At 49.0% G+C, this 22,297-nt stretch overlaps 1 protein-coding gene across 1 annotated transcript in view; it reads right to left on the bottom strand.

The window, feature by feature from the left end:
* RASSF5 (Ras association domain family member 5) overlaps positions 1 to 22,297 on the bottom strand; it is a 71,587-nt gene that overhangs the window by 34,766 nt on the left and 14,524 nt on the right. Inside the window, exon 2 of the mRNA XM_036861887.1 lies at positions 9,548 to 9,669. Coding sequence (XP_036717782.1) covers positions 9,548 to 9,669 — 122 coding nt within the window. The remainder of the gene's footprint in view (positions 1 to 9,547; positions 9,670 to 22,297) is intronic.

Here is a 22,297-nt window from a genome sequence, read left to right as displayed (position 1 = left end):
GAGGCAGGCACCGGGAGTCTGCCATCTAATTGCCCTCCTTTAGGGAAACTAGAGAATCATAAAAGATGTTTCTGATCAACAACCCCATCCCTCACGCAGCCCTCTTCGGTCCTCCAGGAGCCAGGGCAATGTGGTCACTGGCGTGAGATGTGTAAATAACTCTTGCACTACTACACATAGAAAGAGAGCCTTGTTGCCTCCTTAGAGCCTCAGGACAACCTGGCCAGCCAGAGGTCATCTCAGACACCTACTGATGCTAGGATAGAAGGAGTGGGTGGGGCTGTGAGGAGCACAGAGAAATGTCTCCAGTGCTTAAGGATTTCTAGAGAAATAAGTACTAGAGCTCTGTCCCTCCTTGGAGCCAGGATATCAAGTGCCTTCTGGTGGGAAGCCGTTCCCCTCTGTCTGATCAGAACTGGGCTCCCCTGGGTTGGCCTGGGCTGGTGAGAGAGGCCTTAGGGCAGCTCCCGTTAGAGGCAGCTGTTTAGTGGAGTCGAATCACTGACAGCTTTGGCCAGCACTTCTGGCTTCTAGAGCGTGGAGGGAAATCTGTGGATCGAGGAGCAACTGTCCCAGATATAGCCAGAGTGGAGCAGAGTGGCTGGGGACTGGCTCCTTCCTTTGGCACCTGAGGATGGGCTGGCAAAAAATGAGATAAAATGGAATCATAAAATGTATTTGATTAATCCAAAAGAAGGAAGAAAAGAAAAAGGAAGCAAAGAACAGATTTGACAAATAGAAAACAAACAGCACGATGAGAGACTTAAAATCTAATTATATCAATAATCACATTAAATGCAAATGAGCTAAATAACCCAATTAAAGGGCAGAGATGATCCAATTGGATTAAGAAAAACAAGATTCAACTATGTGCTGTCTGTAAGAAATGACCTTTAAATATAAAGACACAAATAGCCTAAAAGTAAAAAAATGGATAAAGAAATATCATGCTAATGGTAATCAAAAGAAAGCTGGAGTGGCTATATTAACATCAGACAAAGTAGATTTCAGAACAAAGAATATTACCGGGGATAAAGAAGGTTATTTCATAATGATAAAGTGTCAATTAATCAAGAGAATGTAATTATGTTAAATGTTTATGCACTGAATAATGGAGCTTCAAAATACAAGATAGAACTTTAAGGAGAAATTGGCAAATCCACAATTATAGTTGGGATTTCAACACCCCTCTCTCAATAATTGATAAAACAGACAGACAGAACACATGGTATGCCTCAACAAATGTTAGCTACTGTTGTTATCAGTCACAGTTCAGTTTGATAAACCTTTATCGAGCATTTCAGAGGAGACCCAGGACCAGAATTCCCAGAGAGGAGTACAGGTATCAATCAAGAGTGTTACTTAGGCGTCATTATCAGAATCTGTGTGCAGAGGAGAAAAGGTTGTGAACTTATAGGCACAAAGAAATAATAAATCAGACTAGAAGTGTATCATGGTGAAAGGAAGAAATGGTATACCAGGATAGAAGGCTTTGAGTGATAAATAGAAGGCATCTTGTTATGCTTTATTGGTTTTTGTGACTTTAAAGCATTTAGCTTAATAGTAATGATATTATTATATTGTTTTAAGATGAAAAATCTTTGTTACAATTCATAGTATGAGTGAAGGTAAGTAAGCTCCTTCACGCAGGCCATATGATAAGCTCAATTCTTTCTGCAGACAGCATGACAGAGAAGGGTCACGAAAGGATTGAGTGACCCTCTCAAAGGAAAAATAAACTTATTGCAAAAGAAAAAAAAGAGCGTTACTTAGGGAGCCCCAGCCTCTCCGCAGAGATAGACCTGGTTCCCCAGGTTCTCCCCTCCCGGCTCCCTGGCTCCCCCGTGTGGTAGTTCTGGGCTCAGCCCGTGACATTGGGAGGAGGGCCGGGGCAAGACCGGTCACAGGCGCTTCCTCCTCTGGAGGGTTCTGGAAAAGCAGAGCCCCCAGTAGGGTGACACTGGTGTGGCTGCGGAGGGAGCACAGGGCTGGGAGCCAGGAAACTCGGCTCTCCACGCCAGCTGAGTCATTGCTCAGTGGCTGCAGGGGCTGAGGGAGGGGATTCCAGCGGGGGCCCTGCTAAGGAATGACAGCGGTGGGCTAGGGGTGGAGGTGGGGTGCATAGGCAGAAAGGCAGCAGCGACCTGACCTGTGAGGCTGAAACACCAGCAGGCCGGGCTGACCCACCCTGGAAGCCGTCTGTCCCTGTGGTGAATGGAGACAGGGTCTTGAGTCTTTTTATCAACAGAGTAGAGCAATAACTCAGGCCGCAGAGGAGGGGATAATCGTAAGTCTTGTAGCAACAAGTACCCGCCAAACCACAAAGCTGTAGTGTCCTGGTTTTATATCCAGGAGAATAATCCATCTTTCTGGTATTGTGGAGAGTAGGCAGAGCCAGACCATGAAGGGTTTTGTGTGCTAATCCAGATTTAGACTGATTCTGAGGGTAATAGGAAGCTGCTGAGGGTTTCCATCACAGGGTGACACGATAAAAAATCCAGTAAGGCTGTTGGAAGCACCAAAGTCGGCCCTGGAATGTCACCCGGTGATACTGACACGCTTTCACATACATCTTCTCACCGGAGCCACACAACCAGCATTTCTCAGAGGAGAAACCTGAGGCTCAGAGAAACTAAGAGGCTTGTTCCCAGTCACATGCCAAGAATGTCATCTACACAATCTGAATTAGAACCTAGCTCTCCTGTCACTCAGGCCAGGGTTCTTTCTTTTCTTTAAGAAAATATGTATTGCCTTTTAGAAATGTTACACTAGAAACACATGACAGCATCTGGTTATTCAAACAGCCCTGAAGCAAACAGCAAAAGTCGAGAGTTCTCTCATTCTACCCATCACCTCCCACCCACCCCCTCCCAAAGTGAAATCCCTTCGAACAGTTGGCTGGGCGCCCTCCAGGCCCTCACTCTGCATTTAGACGCACACGCATACACACATACACACATATGTACAAAGTACAAATGGGCTTGTCCTGCATGTACCACTGGGTGACTTGTCTCTGTTGGCACTATTCCTTGTCAGTACATACAGATCCATCCCCCCTTTGTAAAGCACCTTGGCCTTAGTGCTGGTGGCTGGAACTTCCATCCCGGCACCCCTGCGGCTCTCACCACTGCTCACGGTGCCCCTTAGGAAGGGGCTGGATCCAGTGCCCTGGTAGTCAGGGCACCAGATGACCAGAGTGCAGCCTCTGTAGGGGGAATTTCCCACTGAGGGCACCTGAAAATATTTCAGAACGATGCCTGGCCCCATAACGATGTGTGGAAGGAATCTGAGGCCGTCCTTAGGCATACTGTTTTTTAATTTTAGAGATTAAATATTAATTTAATGTGTGTCAGGAAAAAAATCTTAAGTACATCAATGGTGATTGAAGGATTTTAAATTTTTCCTTTAACATAAGTTTAAGTTTACTCAAATCTATGTAAAGAGAAATATTAAGTAAATAGTAGCATAGGTGGAATATTGATATGGCCAGAATCTTCAGTGTGGAAAGTGCCAAAGTGAGGTTTGGGAACTGCTGTGGGAGGGGCTGGAATTGGCAGGCGGGGACCTGGGAGCCTGGTTTCTGAATGCTGCTCCTGGGTTCTGGAGGGCCAGGAGGAGGGGATGGAATCGGGGCCTGATGGATATAAGATTCATTCCCCGGCTGCAAGTGATTTGAGTGGAAGGAAGAGTGCTTATGTTTTAGTCTTGTCATCTGTGCATTCCATGTACCAAGAAAAGTGGCAACAAAGGCCTAGGGAACAGAGCTGCCAGGACCCCCCTGGGCTGCAGCGGGTTATGATGAGCTTTATCAACAGCTGTGGGCAAGGGCTTCCTCTCTTGGGATCTGCTTCCCCAAAGGCAAGGAAAGGACTGAACCAAACCAGAAGAGGTCTCACTTCATCCCCAGGGCACTGGGGAGCTACCGGGAGTTTTCTTCATCACAGGGATGACAGGATAAGAGCACCTTTAGGACCACCTGAAGTATAACATCTTTGGAGCATGCCCCCAAATAAAGGAACTGCAGCTGTTTTGGCAACGTATTGTGATCTTCAGCCAATGCCAACCATGTCCTCTAGGAAACAGGCTAAGACTGAAGAAGGGATCTGGGGTAGACTTGAAGGGGATTTGCTTGGTCAGCATGGGTACCCAAGAGAAAAACCAGACATCACAGACCTCTGAGATCTCCAAGGAGAGACTGACAAAAACATAGGCAGCTCCCAGCCACTCTTCCTCTGTTTTTCCACCTGAGAGAGACATGCACGAACCACACACCTTGTGAGTGCGGCTGGGGCTCTGAGCCCATCCCTGCCCCCTCACACGCCCGCCCCTTCCTCCCTCCCCGCCTCTGTCTGGCATGGCAAAGAGAAGACAGACTGAACCTTGGGATTACTGCTTTTCAAAGGTTGAGGCCAAACACTTACCTACAGGATGATCTCAACTGTGTTTTGAAAAATGTATGAATGTACAGGAAGAAAATATAAAAATGTTAACTAACAGTGGTTCCTTCTGGATGGAGGAAGATCAATGATTTTCTTTTGTTTTAAAGAACAAAGCGGAGAGACCTCCTAACAGCCATGTGCCTCCAAACTAGTGGAGCTCTGACCTGGGCCCGGACCACAACAAGTGCCCACCCCCACCCGGAAAACGGCACTCGCATATTTGGTTAGCTCAGACCAGGTGACGAGGTCAAGGTGAACGAAAGCTCCATCCTGGTATGCAACAGAAAATCGAGCCAAGGCAGAAATCAGCACAAACAAGCTTTTTAGAAAAAGGCGAGTTAGCCTGGAGCAGGGCCCAGGTTTTATTGACAGAAGGCTAGGTCCTGTCCCAGCTGTGCCTGAAGCACGCAGCCAGGCCTGTCCAAGGCAAACACTGCAGCCCAACCCAGCCGGCCCGGGAGCAAACCCCATTCCAGGCTGGCTGCCGGTGGGAGCGCTGCTCTGCTGCACCCACGAGGGACTCTTGGCTCCTTCTACGTGTCTTCTTCTATATTTCAGTGGTGGTTCTGCTCTAGACACAGCCCTGATTTAGCCTGCCAGAAAATTCCAAGGTTGACTCATCTCCCCAACAGCGGGAAGGGAGTCACTCTGCTTCCAAATACTCAGATCTGGAAACACCTGTTCACTGAAATCCTGAGAATGAGACGAGGCATGCAGCAAACCCCAGGCCCTGCTCTGGGGCCTTCCCTCCCACCCACTTGAGAGCTGGCTAAGCCACTCTAGGGCAGGGTTGCTCAGCCTCCGCACTGCTCACGTTTGGGGCCAGATGATTCTTTGTTGCGGGGCTGTGGCTTTCCTGTGCGATGGGGGCAGTTTAGCAGCATCCCTGGCCTCTGCCCACTAGGTGCCAGTGGCCTCCTCCAAGCTGTGACAGCCAAAAGTGTCTCCAGTAACTGCCAAATGTCCCACCTGGTGGAGGGGGGCAAAATCACCCCCTCCCATTTGAGACCTGCTGCTCTAGAGAAAGAAATAGAGACCCAAAGTAGAAATGCAGGATGGGGCTTCCCTGGTGGCGCAGTGGTTGAGAATCTGCCTGCTAATGCAGGGGACACGGGTTCGAGCCCTGGTCTGGGAAGATCCCACATGCCGCGGAGCAGCTGGGCCCATGAGCCACAACTACTGAGCCTGCGCGTCTGGAGCCTGTGCTCTGCAACAAGAGAGGCCGCGACAGTGAGAGGCCCGCGCACCGTGATGAAGAGTGGCCCCCACTTGCCACAACTAGAGAAAGCCCTCGCACAGAAACAAAGACCAAACACAGCCATAAAAATAAATAAATTAATTTAAAAAAAAAAAAGAAATGCAGGATGTAGTGGGGTAAGCAGGCTCTGGGGTGGGGGATGGCTAGGCTCGAGGGGAACAGAAAGAAGGGAGACTTGGAAGTTCCCAACGGGAAATAAAATTGGGAAAATAAAGAGTCGTTTAAATAAGATTTTTAGTAAATGTTGTTATATGGTGTGCTATGTAACTTCCCTCCTCCATCTTCTAAAGAAAACCTTCAGCAAAAATTCGCGTCATTCACCAGGGCTTTGGGGGTCAGATTTGTCTCCCTTCCTTTTCTCACCCTGGACAGGGCGAGACCCTCCCAAGAGGTATGGTTACATTCAGACTACGTTATAAACAGTTCCAATTCCAAAGTGTGCGGAGGATGTACATAATATTTTTCTCATACTAAATAAACGAGTTACTTTATTCTGTTTACGGATGGAGCATTCCTCCATGATGAACGAAGTTGATCCAAATTTATTTCTTGTCCTTTTTTTTTTTTTTAAATCTTTTGGCTGCACAGCTCGGCATGTGGGGTCTCACTTCCCTGACCAGGGATCGAACCCGCGCCCCCTGTGTTGGCAGCGTGGAGTCTTAACCACTGGACCGCCAGGGAAGTCCTATCTTGTAGGCAAACCCCAATTGGCAGTACCCCAAATGACACAGCATTCTTAACCAGGGATAGGTCTGCCTCAAGTACATTTGCAAGACCTGCAATACTAGTATGCTCATCTATGGAAACAAATACAGAGTTTCAAAACAATCACCTTGCACTCGATTCATTACAAAACCTGCAAGAGGAGGAACTACTATATAACTGTCATCAGATATCAGCACATCCAGATAAATAAATCCTGTGTTACATAAACTATGTACCACATTGTAATCTAGTGATCCAGAGAGTTGAGGCCCTGCATCAATGATCTTATCAATAGCACATTTCTCAGGCAAACTGCATATCTTTATGTCATCTTCTGTGATATAGCCAGCCTACACCACTCAGCATGCCTCTCTGGCAATTTCCACTGGCTTTACTGGTAAAAGATCATGGGCGCTTTTCCTTCTGAAAAAAATTTTTGATGATCTACACAGGTTCATCAGATCAATGTACTGGTTTCTTCCTATGCCAAGAAGCCTTAGGCAGGCAGCAGCAGTAAAACTGGGCAATGAATCATAACTTTTCTCCCTGTTCATAATGTCATCCATGATCCCAGGATAATATGAACATGGTGTTATCCTCGGGCCCTTTACCATATCTGATGAATGGTAAGGGTACCGCATGAGATGCTCTCGACTGTACAGTTCCCCATAGTACTTGGGTTCAGCTTTCTTGACATGTTTAAGTATTTCTATATTGTAACTGACTGCGAATAGTGTACAGGACAACCTGCTTCTCATATTCTCTCTGTGAACTTCCAAGACTCTGCCTCACGTTGACTGGCAGCTTACTCCAGGGGTAGTTGTGCCGGATGTGGAACTCCACGGCTACGTGCATGATGCTGGGAGCCGGGGCAGGCGGCAGCGGCCGGGCCCGAGGCGGGAACGATGCCTCCCGCCTGCCCGCTCTCACACTGCGGATGGCCCAGGCCGCCCCATGGCCAGGGTGTCTGAGGGCTCAGCGAGGCCTGGGCCACGGGGCGCGGCAGCAGTGGAGAGGGGCAGCTCCAAGTTTCTTCCGGATGTACAGAATTTAAAAAACATATTTTTTAGAACGAATTCAATATCATTCTTATAAAAATACACATCATATTTGCTTTCTAGTACTACTTTCCCAGTGGGAGAAAAAGGTCTGGGGAACAGCAGGGAGGCCGGCAGCACCCATGGGTGGACCAGGTGACTGAACATTGTTGAGCATGTACATCACGGTCAGAAAAAGCGTGTGGATGGCTAGTCTGGGGACTTGGGACTGGACCCCGATTCCCCAAGCCCACTTGTATTCTCTTGAGGAAATAACCACTCACTCAGCATCTGTGTTGTCTCTCACAGCACCCAGGGCTTTTCTCTCAGAAACATGGGGTTTAATTAAAGTCTTGCTCCCCTACTTTACTGCATCACTAAGTCCCTGGCATTCCCGGACCTGGCACATGCTCGACATTCAAAACATATTTGTTAAATAAATAAATGGATGATGTCCTTACAGTAAGGATGGACACTCCTTACTTCCTTAACCAGCAACATCTGACTCATACATTAAGGCTTACAGTAATTGTCACCTCCTCTGGGAAGTATTCCCTGATTTCTCCCAACAGAAACAATTGCACCGTATACTCAAAATGCTTCATTCATACTTTTATTGAAACATGCATCACACTATATACTATTTGGTTGTATTCTGCCTCCCCTGCCAGAATGTAAGCTCTCTGAGGACAAGAACTATGATGTATCATTTATTATCCCCACTCTTACCAGTGCTTGGCACAGAGTACATAATCAATGTTTCATCAATGCAAGAATTAAAAGCAACGTTCTCCTGTCTCCCTCCCAAATCCTCAACATCAAAGGTCAGACACACCCTAGTTCAAGTGGCTTGGCAAAGCCCAGAACCAAGAGCTGCTTTGGGCATCAACTTCCCGGTCCTTTGACACAGGGAAAGAACATTTGCACAGTCCCTCTGAAGCTGATCTGGTCTGGCTGGCTGACTGGCAGGCAGGACGATGTGCTGAGAAGCCTCAGCCCCAGCATCCCCACTGCCCCAGGGCTACGAGGCCTCAGAGGGTCCTCAGGAGCTTTCTCTGGGACCCCCACCGCTACCCCTACCCGTACCCACACCTATGGCTGGAGCCCTAGGCCAAAGCAGGCTCTGTGCTTGGGGTGGACTACAGGGCACTTCTCAATAGTGACAGACTTCCCTGTGTCACCGATTCTGTTCCATCCCCCCAGCCACCTGGAAAAGGGTGGCTGATATTGTGATTTTTTAATAAGAAATATATATTTGGTCTCTGTCTCCTTTCCTGGCACAGAGCTCCTAAAACCCTTGGGACTTCCTAAGTGAGGAGAGCAACAAAGGTGTTTCTTGTTATGTTAATGAGGTGATTTTGGACGCCACCTAAGGATGCAGGCTAGTTGCCAGGAGAACCAACCAAGTGTTAGAGGACTGGAACTTTTAGTGCCACCCCCTGACCTCTGGGGAGGGGAGAGGGGCTGGAGGATGAATCAATCACCAATGGCCAATGATTTAATCAATCATGTCTGTGTCATGAAGCCTCTATAAAAACCCAAAAAGTTGGGGCTTGGAGAGCTTCTGGGTTGGTGAACACGTGGAGGTGCAGGGAGAGTGGCGCCTGGAGAGGGCATGGAAGCTCTGTGTCCCTGCCCCATTCCTTGCCCTCTGCATCTCTTCCATCTGGCTGTTCCCCAGTTAGATCCTTTTATAATAAACTGCTCATCTAGTACGTAAAATGTTTGAGTTCTCTGAGCTGCTCTAGCAAATTAATTGAACCCAAGGAGGGAGTTGTAGAAGGTGACAACACGGCCTTGCAACTGGTATCTGAAGTGGTGGTGGGGAGGCGCACAGATGGTGCCAGAACTGAGGTGAATTGCAGGACACCCAGTGGGTGTCAGATGATTGCTTTGGTGGTGTGGGACCCTCGCCCCCCACATCAGAATTGGGTGTAGAATCAGAGTGTGTGCTGTGGACCCCATCTAGCCAGAAGGGGACCCCAACATCCAGCGTGTGTGGAACCCTCACACCACCTCCCCCTCACCAGAGCTCCTGGGAGGGACAGGGGAGCCCGGGACACCTCGGAGGCTGTTCCCAGCCTGGTCCTTGAGCCCTTGCTGCCTACCTGGCTGAAGGTCGAAGTGAGGGTGCTTTCTGGAGAGGGTCTGTCCCGGGAGGGGCCTCCCTGCTGACTGCAGTCCAGCTGGATCAGGCTGCGGCACTCCGGGTGGCAGGTGAATTTACAGTCTGGAGGGAGAGAACCACAGGGGGATTAGGGGCCAGATAGGAGGCCCAGAGAAATACCCTGGAAGATGGCGTGTATCTCCTGGAGGGAAGAGCACGCGGGAGGGAAGTGGAGGGGGGAGAACACCGTGAGAATGTCACCCGCTCTCTGCGCCACCATGAATGGTGAAGGTGAACAGGTGCTTTACAGTTTGCAAACTATTTGCACCTCTGTTATTGTGCGTGACCATGCAACCATTCTTACTGCCACTTTACAGACAGGAAACTGGGGCCTAGGGACATTGGTGACTTTCTAAGGGCAGATCATCTGGCTCTGGCTGGCTCTCTTTCTACTAATTTATGTTAATCACCAGGGGTCACGGATCCCTGGGGAAGGACTTAACTTTTCTGGGCCTTGTTTTGCAGTCTGTAAAATATAGGTACTAACTGCCCTGCCTAGTGCACAAGGATGTTTATAGTTATAGGGGGGGAACAGGTCTTAATAAATTAAAGGTGCCTCCAGGGACATAAGCATTATTATCAACAGGAAGGGCTGTCACCTGTCTCTGACCCTGCCCCATCTAGAAATGTGGGGTGGCTTCTCTAACCCAGCTGACACAGCTTACAGACAACATCCCAAACTGGGTGCTTCGGGGAAAAGCAGATGTTTATTTCCTAGACAATGTTCACTTCCATGGAAGTAAGACTTAATGACCAGAGTTGCAAAGAGTCTGGGGGACTACCTCGCAGATGGGGAAGCTGAGGCTCAGAGAGGTAAAGCGAGGTGCCCAATGACACACAGCTCAGTGGCAGAGCCAAGGCTGCGAGCAGTCTCCAGCTTCCTCAGGGCTCTCTCTGGAGCCTTCTTGGCAGAAGGGAGGTGAAGTTGAAGGGGGCAGGAGGCAGAGAGGCTGGAGCAGGCAAGGGGAGGGGAGTGTGTATGGAGAATGGGAGTGAAGAAAAGGTGGGCAGCAAGAGAAATCAACACAAGCCCATCAGCAGGCAAAATGCTCAGATTTGAGGCTGGTTCTCACAGAAGCTGCTGGACCCGCCAGGGTCACCTGTCCTGGAGGTGCCACAGCTCAGCCAGAAGGCCCAGCTGAGGGAGGCTGCCGGAGTCTCCATGAGAAGGCTGCTCGATTGTGATCCCGGGTGCATGGGGATGCGGCAGGGGACACGACAGCCTGGACTTGTTTGTATAACCTGGGGACGTGGGGACAACTTTTGGCTGATAAGGGCTGAGCCTCCTGACACTCTTTCCCTTCCTTTTAACAAGCTCCAAAACCAGGGCACATTGGGACTATCTTCTTAAAGCTGTGAAGCGCACTTCCGTCCTGGGGCGGCGGTAGGGGTGGGTCTCCTCGTCTCCCCACGCTCTCGGGGAGTTTTGGAAAGAGACCCCCACTCTCCCCAGCTGCCCCCTTCCCTTACATTCCCAAAGATAAGCACCTGGACCACATTCCTTGTACAGGTTTTGCCATTAATGCCTGCAGGGGAGCACCCAGCAAATGTGGGGACATGAAGAGATTCCAGAACCCTGCAACCTTCTGACTCAGTGGTCTGAAGTCCTGACCGCCTTTCTGGGATGGCATTTAGAAGCCCTACTGCTCACCTCCCTCATGCCTGCAGGTGAGGCCCATGCGACATCCTCTCCTTCACACCCCACCCTCTTCTGGGCATTCCCAACTCTCCTCCGGAGGGGCTGTGCTCTCACCTGGAGAGGGGATGGGTAGAGCCCACTCTGAGCCACGCACCATAACCCTGCCAGCGCCCACATGCATTCCTGAGCTCCCCCAGTAGGAGATCTCTGCCCGGCACGAGGACGGCCTCACCCTTGGTGGGGGTGAAGGGCACAGGCAGTGTGCAGACCGAATCTCCCCTGCCCGCAGTGCCCAGAAATGCCACGGCTTTGATAAGGGAGCACCGAGGCCAGAGCCCACACAGAGAGGCATTGTTCGGGCTCTGCTCCTGGGACACACCTATCCAGCTCCTGGCCAAGCTCTGAGCGATGAAGAATTCTCCGGGGCTGCCAAGGAGTGGAAACTCGCCAGCTCTACCTCAAGGGAGAGCTGCCACCGGCTCCCAAAGGGGAGAGCGTCTCGAGAAAGGAAGAAGTCTTCCAGTCTCCTATTTCAACTCTGTGTCCTGCAGACACGGGCACTCTGTGTCCACCTGTGCGTCTGAATCTCTCAATTTCTGTCTGTCTCTCTCTGCTCTGCCTCTCGCTGACACACATGCGTGCGCGTGCACACGCACACACACACAGCACCAAAACCACAGGAACATTTTTTTTATTACAGACTCACGCTGAGCTGGACGGAGCGGGGGAACAGAAGACTCCAAGAGGAGTGGTTCGGGATTTTATAAAAAGCACATTTGAGCACCAATGAGTCTGTCCCATCAGACCCTGTAATCACAGACTGTAGCAAAACCACTGAAGCACGTCTTGATATTTCCTGGCCCCTGGAAATGCTAAGCCCAGGGCTTTTAGGCCAGCAGAGATGAAGTCACAGTCTCCATGTCCTTCTGCATACACAGAAGCAAGCCCCGCCAGCCACAACCAGTAGCCTGCAGGCCTCATGCGCTCTGAGTGGGGACATTCATGAGGTTGCCAAGGCAGGGCTGGGTTCCACTGGATCCCAGTGCTTAAACTCCCACAGGCCATCTTTCCCTCAAGATAGGAGGAATGATGGAGACACAGCCACAGAGGGGCCCTTCTCAAAGAGGGAACTGTATGCCAGGACGCAGACAGGGCTCCTGTGGGTTACCCTCAGACCCAGGCTGCACTGGTTTCCTCGCTGCTATAACAAAGCACCACCGACTAGGTGGCTGCAAACTGAAATTACTGTCTCTCAGTTCTGGAGGCCAGAAGTCTGAAATCAACTTGTCAGCAGGCTCACGCTCCTTCTGAAGCCTGTAGGAGGATCGTTTCTGGCCTCTTCCCAGCTTCTGGTGGTTTGCTGGCAGTCTTTGGTTGTCCTCGGCTTGCAGCTGCATCACTCCAATCTCTGCCTCAATCTCTACATGGCCTTCTCCCTGTATGCCTGTGTCTTCACACGGTCATCCTCACATGACACCAGTCATATTGAATTAGGGGACCATCCTACTCTAGTGCAACCTTTTCTTAACTAATTACATCTGCAACTACCTTGTTTCCAAACAAGGTCACATTCTGATGTACTGGGGGTTAGAACTTTGACATATTTTTTTTTGCGGGGAGGGGATACAATTCAACCCATAACACAGACCCTGGGCCACACTGGGAACCCAGAGCCCTTAGTCTCGAACGGATGCGGGTTTCTCATGGACACCATCTCCAGGGGTCAGCAGCAGACTGGCAGAGGAAGGAGGCCAGGAAGTGCTGAGCTGAGGCCAGGACCACCTCCCTACTTCTACTAGCCTTGCTCCTGGCCTTCTCGGTCCCTGAAGGTCACCACCAAAGGCACCATCTCGAACAAGGGGGTCAGGCCCAGAGGCCATGGCAACCTATGTCCAAAGATACAGTCTTTCTTCCACTTCAGCCCAGAGGAGGTGAATTCAGCAGATGGAACTGTGCTAGGAGATTGTTTTCCTAAAGGCAAAAGCTACAAAACTCCCCTTAGTCCCCAGGGCTGCCATAGTTAGTTCCTGCCTGACCCCAGTTGCCAAATGCACACACACACACACACACACACACACACACACACACACACACAGAGGCACACAAAGAGGCTAATTTTTCTGAACCAGAGGCATTCTGTTGATAAGGAACCCTTAAGGCCCTTTCACCCCAGGGTCATATGCAAGATCCCAAGATAGTGTGGAGCTCTCCACTTCACTCTCCCCCTCCTCCAACTGAAGCCAGGATGTGGGGTGAGGATGGGGCAGGTTCCCAGGATTCAGAGCCTGGGTTATAATGAGCTCATAGGCCTCCCTTGCGGTCATTCCCAGGTCAGGGAAGAGCAGCTTCTCACCCTGCATGGCCAAAGCCACTACTGAGGCCCGAGGGGAAGCATGACAGCCTCTGAATCCAGGAGACCTGTGTCCATGCTCTGGGTACCCCAGGCCTTCTTGGACAAGGTCAACCTCAGAACAAACTTACCACTTCCCCCGTTCCCCCTCGGGACCTGGCCTGTGCTATGGGGAAATGGAAAGAGGATGGACTTGGAGGAAGGCCTGGCCTCCACTCACTGCTCAACCAGCTTTGTGAAATTGGGTAAGTTATTGAACTCCTTGGATCATTAATTTCCTCAACTATATAGTGGGAATAATAGCCTGTTCATAGGGCTGCCATGAGGATTAAATGGGGTCCATGATGTAAAGCACTGCACAGGAGGCCTGGGACACAGAGGCCCCCAGTTAATGTTCCATCCCACCTCTCGCAACACTACTCTGCCGTGTGGATTCCTTCCCGCCCCACCGAGCTCCTGGTGGGTCATCTGTAGTCTCACCAGCTCCCCCTAGCTAGCCATTTCCAAACCAAGCACACAAAGAGCTTTTGGTTTTAAAATAATTTTGTTCTTAGGCACTACAGAGAAATCTGAAAAAACACATAATGGAAAAGAATATGAAAAAGAATGTATATATATATATGTGTATAACTGAATCACTTTGCTGTACAGCAGAAATTAACACAACATTGTAAATCAACTATACTTCAATAAAATAAATTTTTTTAAAATTAAAAAACAGAGACTTCCCTGGTGGTCCAGTGGTTAAGACTCCACGTTCCCAATGTAGGAGGCCCAGGTTCGATCCCTGGTAAGGGAACTAGATCCCACAGGCCACAACTAAAGATCCTGCATGCCACAACCAAAGATCCCACATGCCACAATGAAGATCCTGCGTGCCGCAACTAAGACTCGGAGCAGCCAAATTAATTAATTAATTAATTAAAATAAATTAAAAAACAAACAAAAACTACTATCACCACCACCACACACACAAAAAAGTGCACTGGAAAATTACAATGTTACAAAAGTTTTTAAAAAGCAGGAGTAAGGTCTTTCCGAGCAAGTCAGTGGGGACAGTCCTCAGTCTTGGGGTCCCTGCCTTGGCTCCCTTCTCAGATATTTCTTCAAGAGTCCCCCATTCTTGTGCTGGTGGTCCCTCCACTCAAGACCAACCATGTCCACTCAGAGACCACCCAGAATGCTCTCTGTGCCTGTCTGTCCCAGGCCGGCCTGGCCCTGCTTCACCACCTGCAGCCCCGCTGCACCCTGCAGCCTCGACCCCCCCTGCTCCCCCAGCCAGAAGCACCTCTCTCCACATGGCTCCAAGATTTCCCCTCGGACCTCAGGCCCTCTAGTGTCCTCTGCAACCACACGCCCCTCTAAGCCCCCAGGGCTGCAGCTCCTGAAGTCCACCCTTTCCCAGCCCTTTGCTCTGGGCCCTGCTCAGTGTTCAAGAGGACCAGCCACTATTAAGCATTTGGAAGGGAGTTAGTATGAACTGGTTGAGTGAATAGAGGAAGGAATGAATGGTCTTCTGCCTTTTGCTGAAGTGGAGAGACCAGAGTGTGAGTGCTGACCTACCCCTAGGCTAGTGTCCTAACTCCTGCGTGCCTCAGCTTCCTCTCTAAATGGAGCCTATGGCAGTACCTGCCTCACAGGGTTGCTAAGAGCATCATTAAACGAGGTAACTATGTAAATCATAACACAACACCTGATGCAAACTAAGAGATCAATAAATACTAGCTGTTCATATGAACTGGCTAAAATCCTAGTCAATCTCACCAGAAGCCACAGCATCTGGCATCCTCATCCCGGAAGCCCGTCTGTGCTCATCCCATCACTGCCCACTGACCTTCCTCCAGACCTCCACTGAGTCCTGATAAAAAAGGCTCTGATGCATCCTCAGACCCCCACTGAGCCCCTCTCCCCAGCCTGAGCAAGGGAGGCCCCTGGTCTCGGCTCCCTGCAGAGGTGAGGTGCCAGGTGTGCATGGAGCCTGGTGAGGGGCAACTCTCCCCCACCTCGGAGAGGCACCTTTGCCCACCTGGGAGGTCTCTCCTCCCTCCCTTCCTACCCACCCCCTCCAATATTTGAACTTCTAAAATCTTGCTCTAGTTTCAGAAAAGAAAATTGTTAATCAAAATTGATAACTTTGAGTATTAAAGAGGATGTGGGTAAATGAGAAGGTTCTTGCCTTATTGGCGGTACCAATTTCCTGCAGGACTGTATCCTCAGTGTGTATTTATTTGTATCTAAATACGTCTCCACTAAAAGGTTCATCACACAGTTATTTACGGCAACAAAATACTAGAAATACCGCACATCCATCTACAGGGGGCCAGCTACAATTATGGTATATTTAGCCATTATATAAGATGATGTAGATTGGTCAACTTGGAAAGATGTCCACAAGCATATTATTGAAAGAGAAAAAGGCTGTGTTTCGTGATCCTAATTATATAAAAACATACACATACTTACATATACATTATGCATAGAGAGAAATTTGGAAGGCAGGTGATATGCTTGCTCTGAGTAATGGGATTTCAAGTGTTTTTCCTCTCTTTATAGTCTAAATTTTTATAATAAATATATATTCTTTTTTTAAAATTTATTTTTGGCTGTAATGGGTCTTCATTGCTGCGCGCGGGCTTTCTCTAGTTGCGGCGAGCGGGGGCTACTCTTCATTGCGGTGCACAGGCTTCTCATTGTGGTGGCTTCTCTTGTTGCGGAGCACGGGCTCTAGACACGCGGGCTTCAGTAGTTGTGGCACATGGGCTCAGTAGTTGTGGCTCATGGGCTCTAGAGCGCAGGCTCAGTAGCTGTGGCGCACGGGCTTAGTTGCTCCGCGGCATGTGGGATCTTCCCGGACCAGGGCTCGAACCCGTGTCCCCTGCATTGGCAGGTGGATTCTTAACCACTGTGCCACCAGGGAAGTCCCAATAAATATTAATTCTTTATATTTTTATAATGAATATATATTCTTTACTAATATATATTTTCTAATGAATATATATTCTTTTATAATGAATATATATTCTTTACTAAAGGTACAAAGAAAAATCATGAACCCACATTGTGGTGACAGCGGCTACCATTATTCACTATCTACAATGTGTTAGACAGCTTATATACATGACTTCATGTTATCAGTACTATGCCTGTATGACATGTTTCTACCTCTATTTTTTAAAAAGCAGACTTTATTTTTTAGAGCAAAACTGAGCAGAAGTATAGAGAGAGTATACCCTCCGCCCCCCCCCCCCCGCCACGTGCACAGCCTCCCCCTGTACCAACATCCCCCACCAGAGTGGCACATTGTTCCGACGAGCCTACACTGACCTGTCGCTATCGCCCAAAGTCCATCATTTACATTAGGGTTCACTCCTGGTGTTGTACGTTCTATGGGTTTGGACAAATATATAATGACATGTATCCACCATTTAGTGTCACACAGCATGGTTTCACTGCCCTAAGTATCTCTGTGCTCTGTCTATTCATCCCTCTCTCCCCACTAAATCCTTGGTAACCAGTGATTTTTTTACTCTCTCCATAGTTTTGTCTTTTCCAGAATGTCACATAGTTGGAATCACACACTATGTAGCCTTTTCAGATTGGCTTCTTTCACTTAGGAATATGCATTTAAGGTAACTCCATATCTCTTCATGACTTGAGAGCTCACTTCTTTTCAGTTCTGAATATTATTCCAGTGTCTGGATGGACCACAGTTTATTTATGCATTCACCTATGAAGGACATCTTGGTTGCTTCCAAGAGTTGGCGATTATGGATAAAGCTGCTGTAAACATCTGCGCGCAGGTTTTCACGTGGATGTAAGTTTCCAGTTCCATTCTTCTACTCCTATTTTAGAGATGAGGAAACTAAGGCTTGGAGAGGTTAAGAGACTTGTCGAGAGCCACACGGCTGGTGAGTGGCAGAATTGTGAAGGGAAATCCATCACACCTGGCTGCTTCTCAATAGCCCTGTTTTCTGGGAAACCATCCCCTCCACTTGGTCCTGGTCCTCCCTACCATGCACTACTTGAGGCCACGGATGGGCTTTATTAAGGATGGGGGTTAGGGGGGCCCAAGGCCAGAAGAGAGCATGGGTCAGAGGGATTTGGGCAAGGAGTGCTTTTCCCTCTGCCCTAGCAGGTAACAGCAAGAATGTCCCTCCCCATGGCCTCTGCCTCATTCTGGGAAGTGCCAGTTCACAGCTTGAGTCCCAGCTCAGCCAAGCCACTCGGCCTGGGAGAACCCACCCGGACTGTCTGCTGCTCTGGACTGGTCCTCCATCCACGGCCCCTTCATCTCTGGGAGACTATGAACTACTCGGTCAGCAGCCGGAGGTTCTTGCGCTGAGCTCCTCAGAGCACCAGAGAGGCCAGCTCTTCAGTCAAGGTCAAGCGCCACAGGTAGTGGGCGCTCGGCCTTCCCCACGCAGAGGCCCAGCCTCTGCAACTCTGCACCCCGTGATACCCAAACAGAGCCAACTGCCCCATCACGTGGAGAGATGAGGATGGTGGGAGAGCAACCAGAATGGACACAGGCCCCGAGCACCAAAACGCACCCACTTGGCATCTGTAAGTCAGGCATCCTCAGATAGGCCACATGGCCCCTGAAGCACACTGTTTAATGTGCATGATAGAGGTCTTTTAGAAAGGGTGCAAGCAGCAAAACACTAAATCAGGAGCTTCGGAGTACACAGAATCTGGCCTCCAGAGCCACACAGATCAGGGTTTGAATGCAAGCCCTGCTTCTAATTGGGTATGAGATGCCTGGACAATTTACTTAACCTTAGTAAAATATGGAATCTATTTTCAGCCTCAATTTCCTCATCTGCAAAATGGAAGTAATGATATCTTCCTTCCCAGCAGATGTGTTGCCAAAATTAGAGAGAGTGTATTTAAAGCATCCAACAGTGCCTGCACATAGTAGATGTTCATCAGACGGTAGCTGTCACTTTCAACCCTGGGACTCCTGGGTCTGGGTAGCCGGATTCCTGTTGACTTAGCGTGTGATGCTAGCCCTCAAATCTCTCAGTTTGGGGTCCTCTTCCAATGTATTAACTAAGAAGAATCATGAACTTTCTTGCTCACCTAAGTTCCTCCTACCTGCCCCTACCTGCCTCCAGCCCTGCCTTTGGTGGCCCAGGGGAGTGAGGCAGGGACACAAGAGGATGAGTCATGCTAGAGAGAGGGAAGGTAGGAAGACAGATTTGTCAAGCTTGGAGGGCTGTGGCCATTGCCAAAATCAACACAATCTACACATTTTTCATACTCCTGGTTAAACTTCTAGTGAGGCTGGCAGCAAGAGAATGGAAACTCCCCACTCCTGGGGTCAGACATCCAGCTCAGGACATCTGCATCTTTGTTTCCAGGAAGGGGCCTGAACCCCAGCCCTCCGGAGACCATATAATGTAGCTCATTGTTTCAGAGGACAGGCCAACCCTGAGGGCACCCAGCACCCCGAACCCCAGCCTGGAGGGCCTGGAGACACACAACTGCCCCCGCGCACCACACAGCCCCAACTTCACACACACACACACACACACTACAGACTGTGCCAGAATGCAAGCCAGGAAGCCAACAGGAAGGGTCAATGTTATGGTAGAGGAGTGGCCTGGAAGCCAGGCCCATGTCCTGGGTCAGAGAAGCCAGCCTTCCGGTGGAAGGCTGGACTCACTGGGGTGTCGCCTTTGTGCAAAGAGCCGCAAGGGAGTGCTCCTGAATGCGCTCAAGTCTTCATCAGATGTTGGGTCCCCAAGTAAAATGGAGGGCGGGGATGGGTGGGCTTTATGGGAAGCAGGCGTCTGGATCAGGCAGGTGGAGGGAGAAAATGCTCCGGGGAGGGTGGTGCTGAGGAGCCTTGAATGAATTGAGGACATGAGGCCACCCCGAGACCTTGGGCCACACCCTCTCACAAAATGACCTATCAGCATTGCGTGTGGCAGGGCTGGAGGGGTGATGGGCACTTTCAAGCCACCCTTTTGTACTGAAGGGAAAGGCAAAAGGCCCTGCTGAGTTGTTGCTCACAGGCCAAAGCAGATATTAAAATTCTTCCTGGGGCCTCGGTCCCTGGATCTAAAGGGTCCGTTCTTTATTCCTGAGCCTGGCTTCTTGGTGGTCACATTTCCAAGCAGGCCAGATGTGACTCCTGCACCCTCTTCCCAAACTTGGCACCCAGGCTGGCCTGCAGAGGCACGATCCTGCCCCACGGGGTGGGTGTGCCTCTCGGGCGGGCCCATTATTCATCCGTCTCCAACACAACCACACACCCCTAGGCTGAAAGCACCAACAAAGGGAAGGCACTGTGGTCAGGCCGGGCCAAGCGTGTTGGGTGGGGGAGAAAATAGAGATAGGCGAGTCTGCAGGCCCTCAATGCAAGGGGCCGGTGGAGGGAGGGAGGGCAGGACAGTTCCCAGCAAGTTCAGATGGATGATCCAGGGAGCAAGGGAAGCGTCAGGCGCGCCCGCCCTGTGCCCAGCGAGGCAGGGGACAGGGCCTGACCCCAGGGCACCTTCCCACGTGGTCTGTTTCATGCCACTTCGCTCTTTGGGGGCGGTACACCCTGAAGCATGCCCCCCACCCTGCCTTGTGTGGATGTGTATATATGTTTAAAATTATAAACAAAATTAATTAATAACAATTCATGCTTCTACTTTAGATACTTTAGATAGTATCAACTAACTCCCTGCCAGGACTACCGAGAACTCTTCCTCCTGTCAACTCTGCCCCCACGCCCTGATTTTCACTCTATTACATTATTTACACTTCCAATGTTTATGACATTTACATTCTGTTGTAACTATAAATTGCATGGTTGTCTAAAATTAACTCTACTTTTAAAATGATTCAGTTTTTTTACAACAGAAAAACTATTTTTAATTTTAATTAATCTTTTGTTTGACTGAAATCTTTGGTATTATATTTTATATGCCTTATGTTTGCCAATGATGCTTCAAGCACCTTAAAGAGATGTGCCCCATTTTATTGTCCTTTTAATACTGTGGTGCTGGGGCCTTATGCATGAAAATGATGATCGGGAGGAGATGTGCATGGACAAAATAGAGATAGGCGAGTCTGCAGGCCCTCAGTGCAATATTACAGAGCATCTCTGAAAAGCTCCCCTTGGCCAATAGTGGCAGCAGGCAACAGATTTTGGAAAAATGTACAAGTAAGTGACATGAGGTGGGGTCTAGGGTGGGAAAGCCAAATGAACCTCATTCCTCACATGCAAGTGTCTGTAGGAGACCTGTCATCTGGACCCTCTGACACCATATCCAAAAAGGTCCAAGTTGTATTTAGGGTGTGGCCATGAAGATAGAAGTGCAAAGACATGGCACAATATTTGAACAGGGACAATTAAAGTATGTGCACCCACCAGGACACACATACTCAGAGAGAGAGAGTTAAACCTTTTTATGACAATTATGTCTCTTATCTTTCCACATCTACCTAATTACTAGTCAGTTTTTCATGTGTGCAAGCATGCATCCACTCAACATGTATTTATTGGGGGCCTACCAGAGGTCAAGTACTGTTCCAAAGGACAGCCAGTTATATCCAAAGACTTGTGTAAAAGGAACAAGTAGATGAAAGGAATATATATATATTCAAAGTTACATATTTTAATACAGATATTAAAATCCTGTTTTGATTGTCACCACAGGAAAAGATAAATCCTATTGCCGGAAGCACCTTAAGAAAAAATACTTTAAAACACTGTAGACAGCCATAAAAAAGAACGAAATAATGCCATTTACAGCAACATGCATGGACCTAGAGATTGTCATACTGAGTGAAGTTAGTCAGACAGAGAAAGACAAATATCATATGATATCACTTATAGGTGAAATCTAAAAAATATCATACAAATGAACTTATTTACAAAACAGAAATAGAGTCACAGATGTAGAAGACAAACTTATGGTTACCGGGGGGAAAGCGGAGAGGGGGGGTGGCAGGGAAGAGGGATAAATTGGGAGATTGGGACTGACATATACACACTACTATATATAAAATAGATAACTAATAAGGACCTACTGTATAGCACAGGGAACTCTATACTCTGTAATGACCTATATGGGAAAAGAATCTAAAAAAGAGTGGATATATGTATATCTATAACTGATTCACTTTGCTGTACAGCAGAAACTAACACAACATTGTAAATCAACTATATTCCAATAAAAATTAAAAAAATAAAATAAAACACTGTAGACAGTTGGATTTAAGGGAATTTTACAAACAGCAACAAGCCCATGAAACTAAAGCCAGTGTGGAGCTGCCAGATGCCCTCTCGGCTCAGGTCACCTCAGAAGGGGCATCTGCCCCCTCTAAGCATGTGTCACGCTGCTCTGGGTGTAGGAGAGACAAAGCAGGTGGGGTCCCCCTCTCCAGGGCTCAGGGCCCCCTGCACCCATCCCTGGGGCCCCTGAGGAGATACACGGAGGAATCTGGGCAGCTGGCAGAGAAAGGACGTGGGCCTAGTAGTGAGGGGCAGAGATGGAATGAGGAACATGAAGGCTTTTTTTGGTTTTTAGCTTTTGTTTTTAAAGCAAACACCATCTTAGAGAGGCGGCAAAGGGCTGCCTAGCCTCTTGCTAAGCTTGAGTATATTTTTGGTAGTGTTCCACAGACCCCAAAGATAAGGACAGCCAAATAGTTTTGCAAGAAGTCCTGCCTAGGCATCTGTAGACCACAGGGCAGGGGATGAAGCT

The sequence above is a fragment of the Balaenoptera musculus genome, chromosome 1 (genome assembly GCF_009873245.2).
Source record: "Balaenoptera musculus isolate JJ_BM4_2016_0621 chromosome 1, mBalMus1.pri.v3, whole genome shotgun sequence".
Lineage (NCBI taxonomy): Eukaryota > Metazoa > Chordata > Mammalia > Artiodactyla > Balaenopteridae > Balaenoptera > Balaenoptera musculus.
Note: the sequence above shows the minus strand (reverse complement) of the source record. Positions and strands in the feature narration are given on the sequence as shown.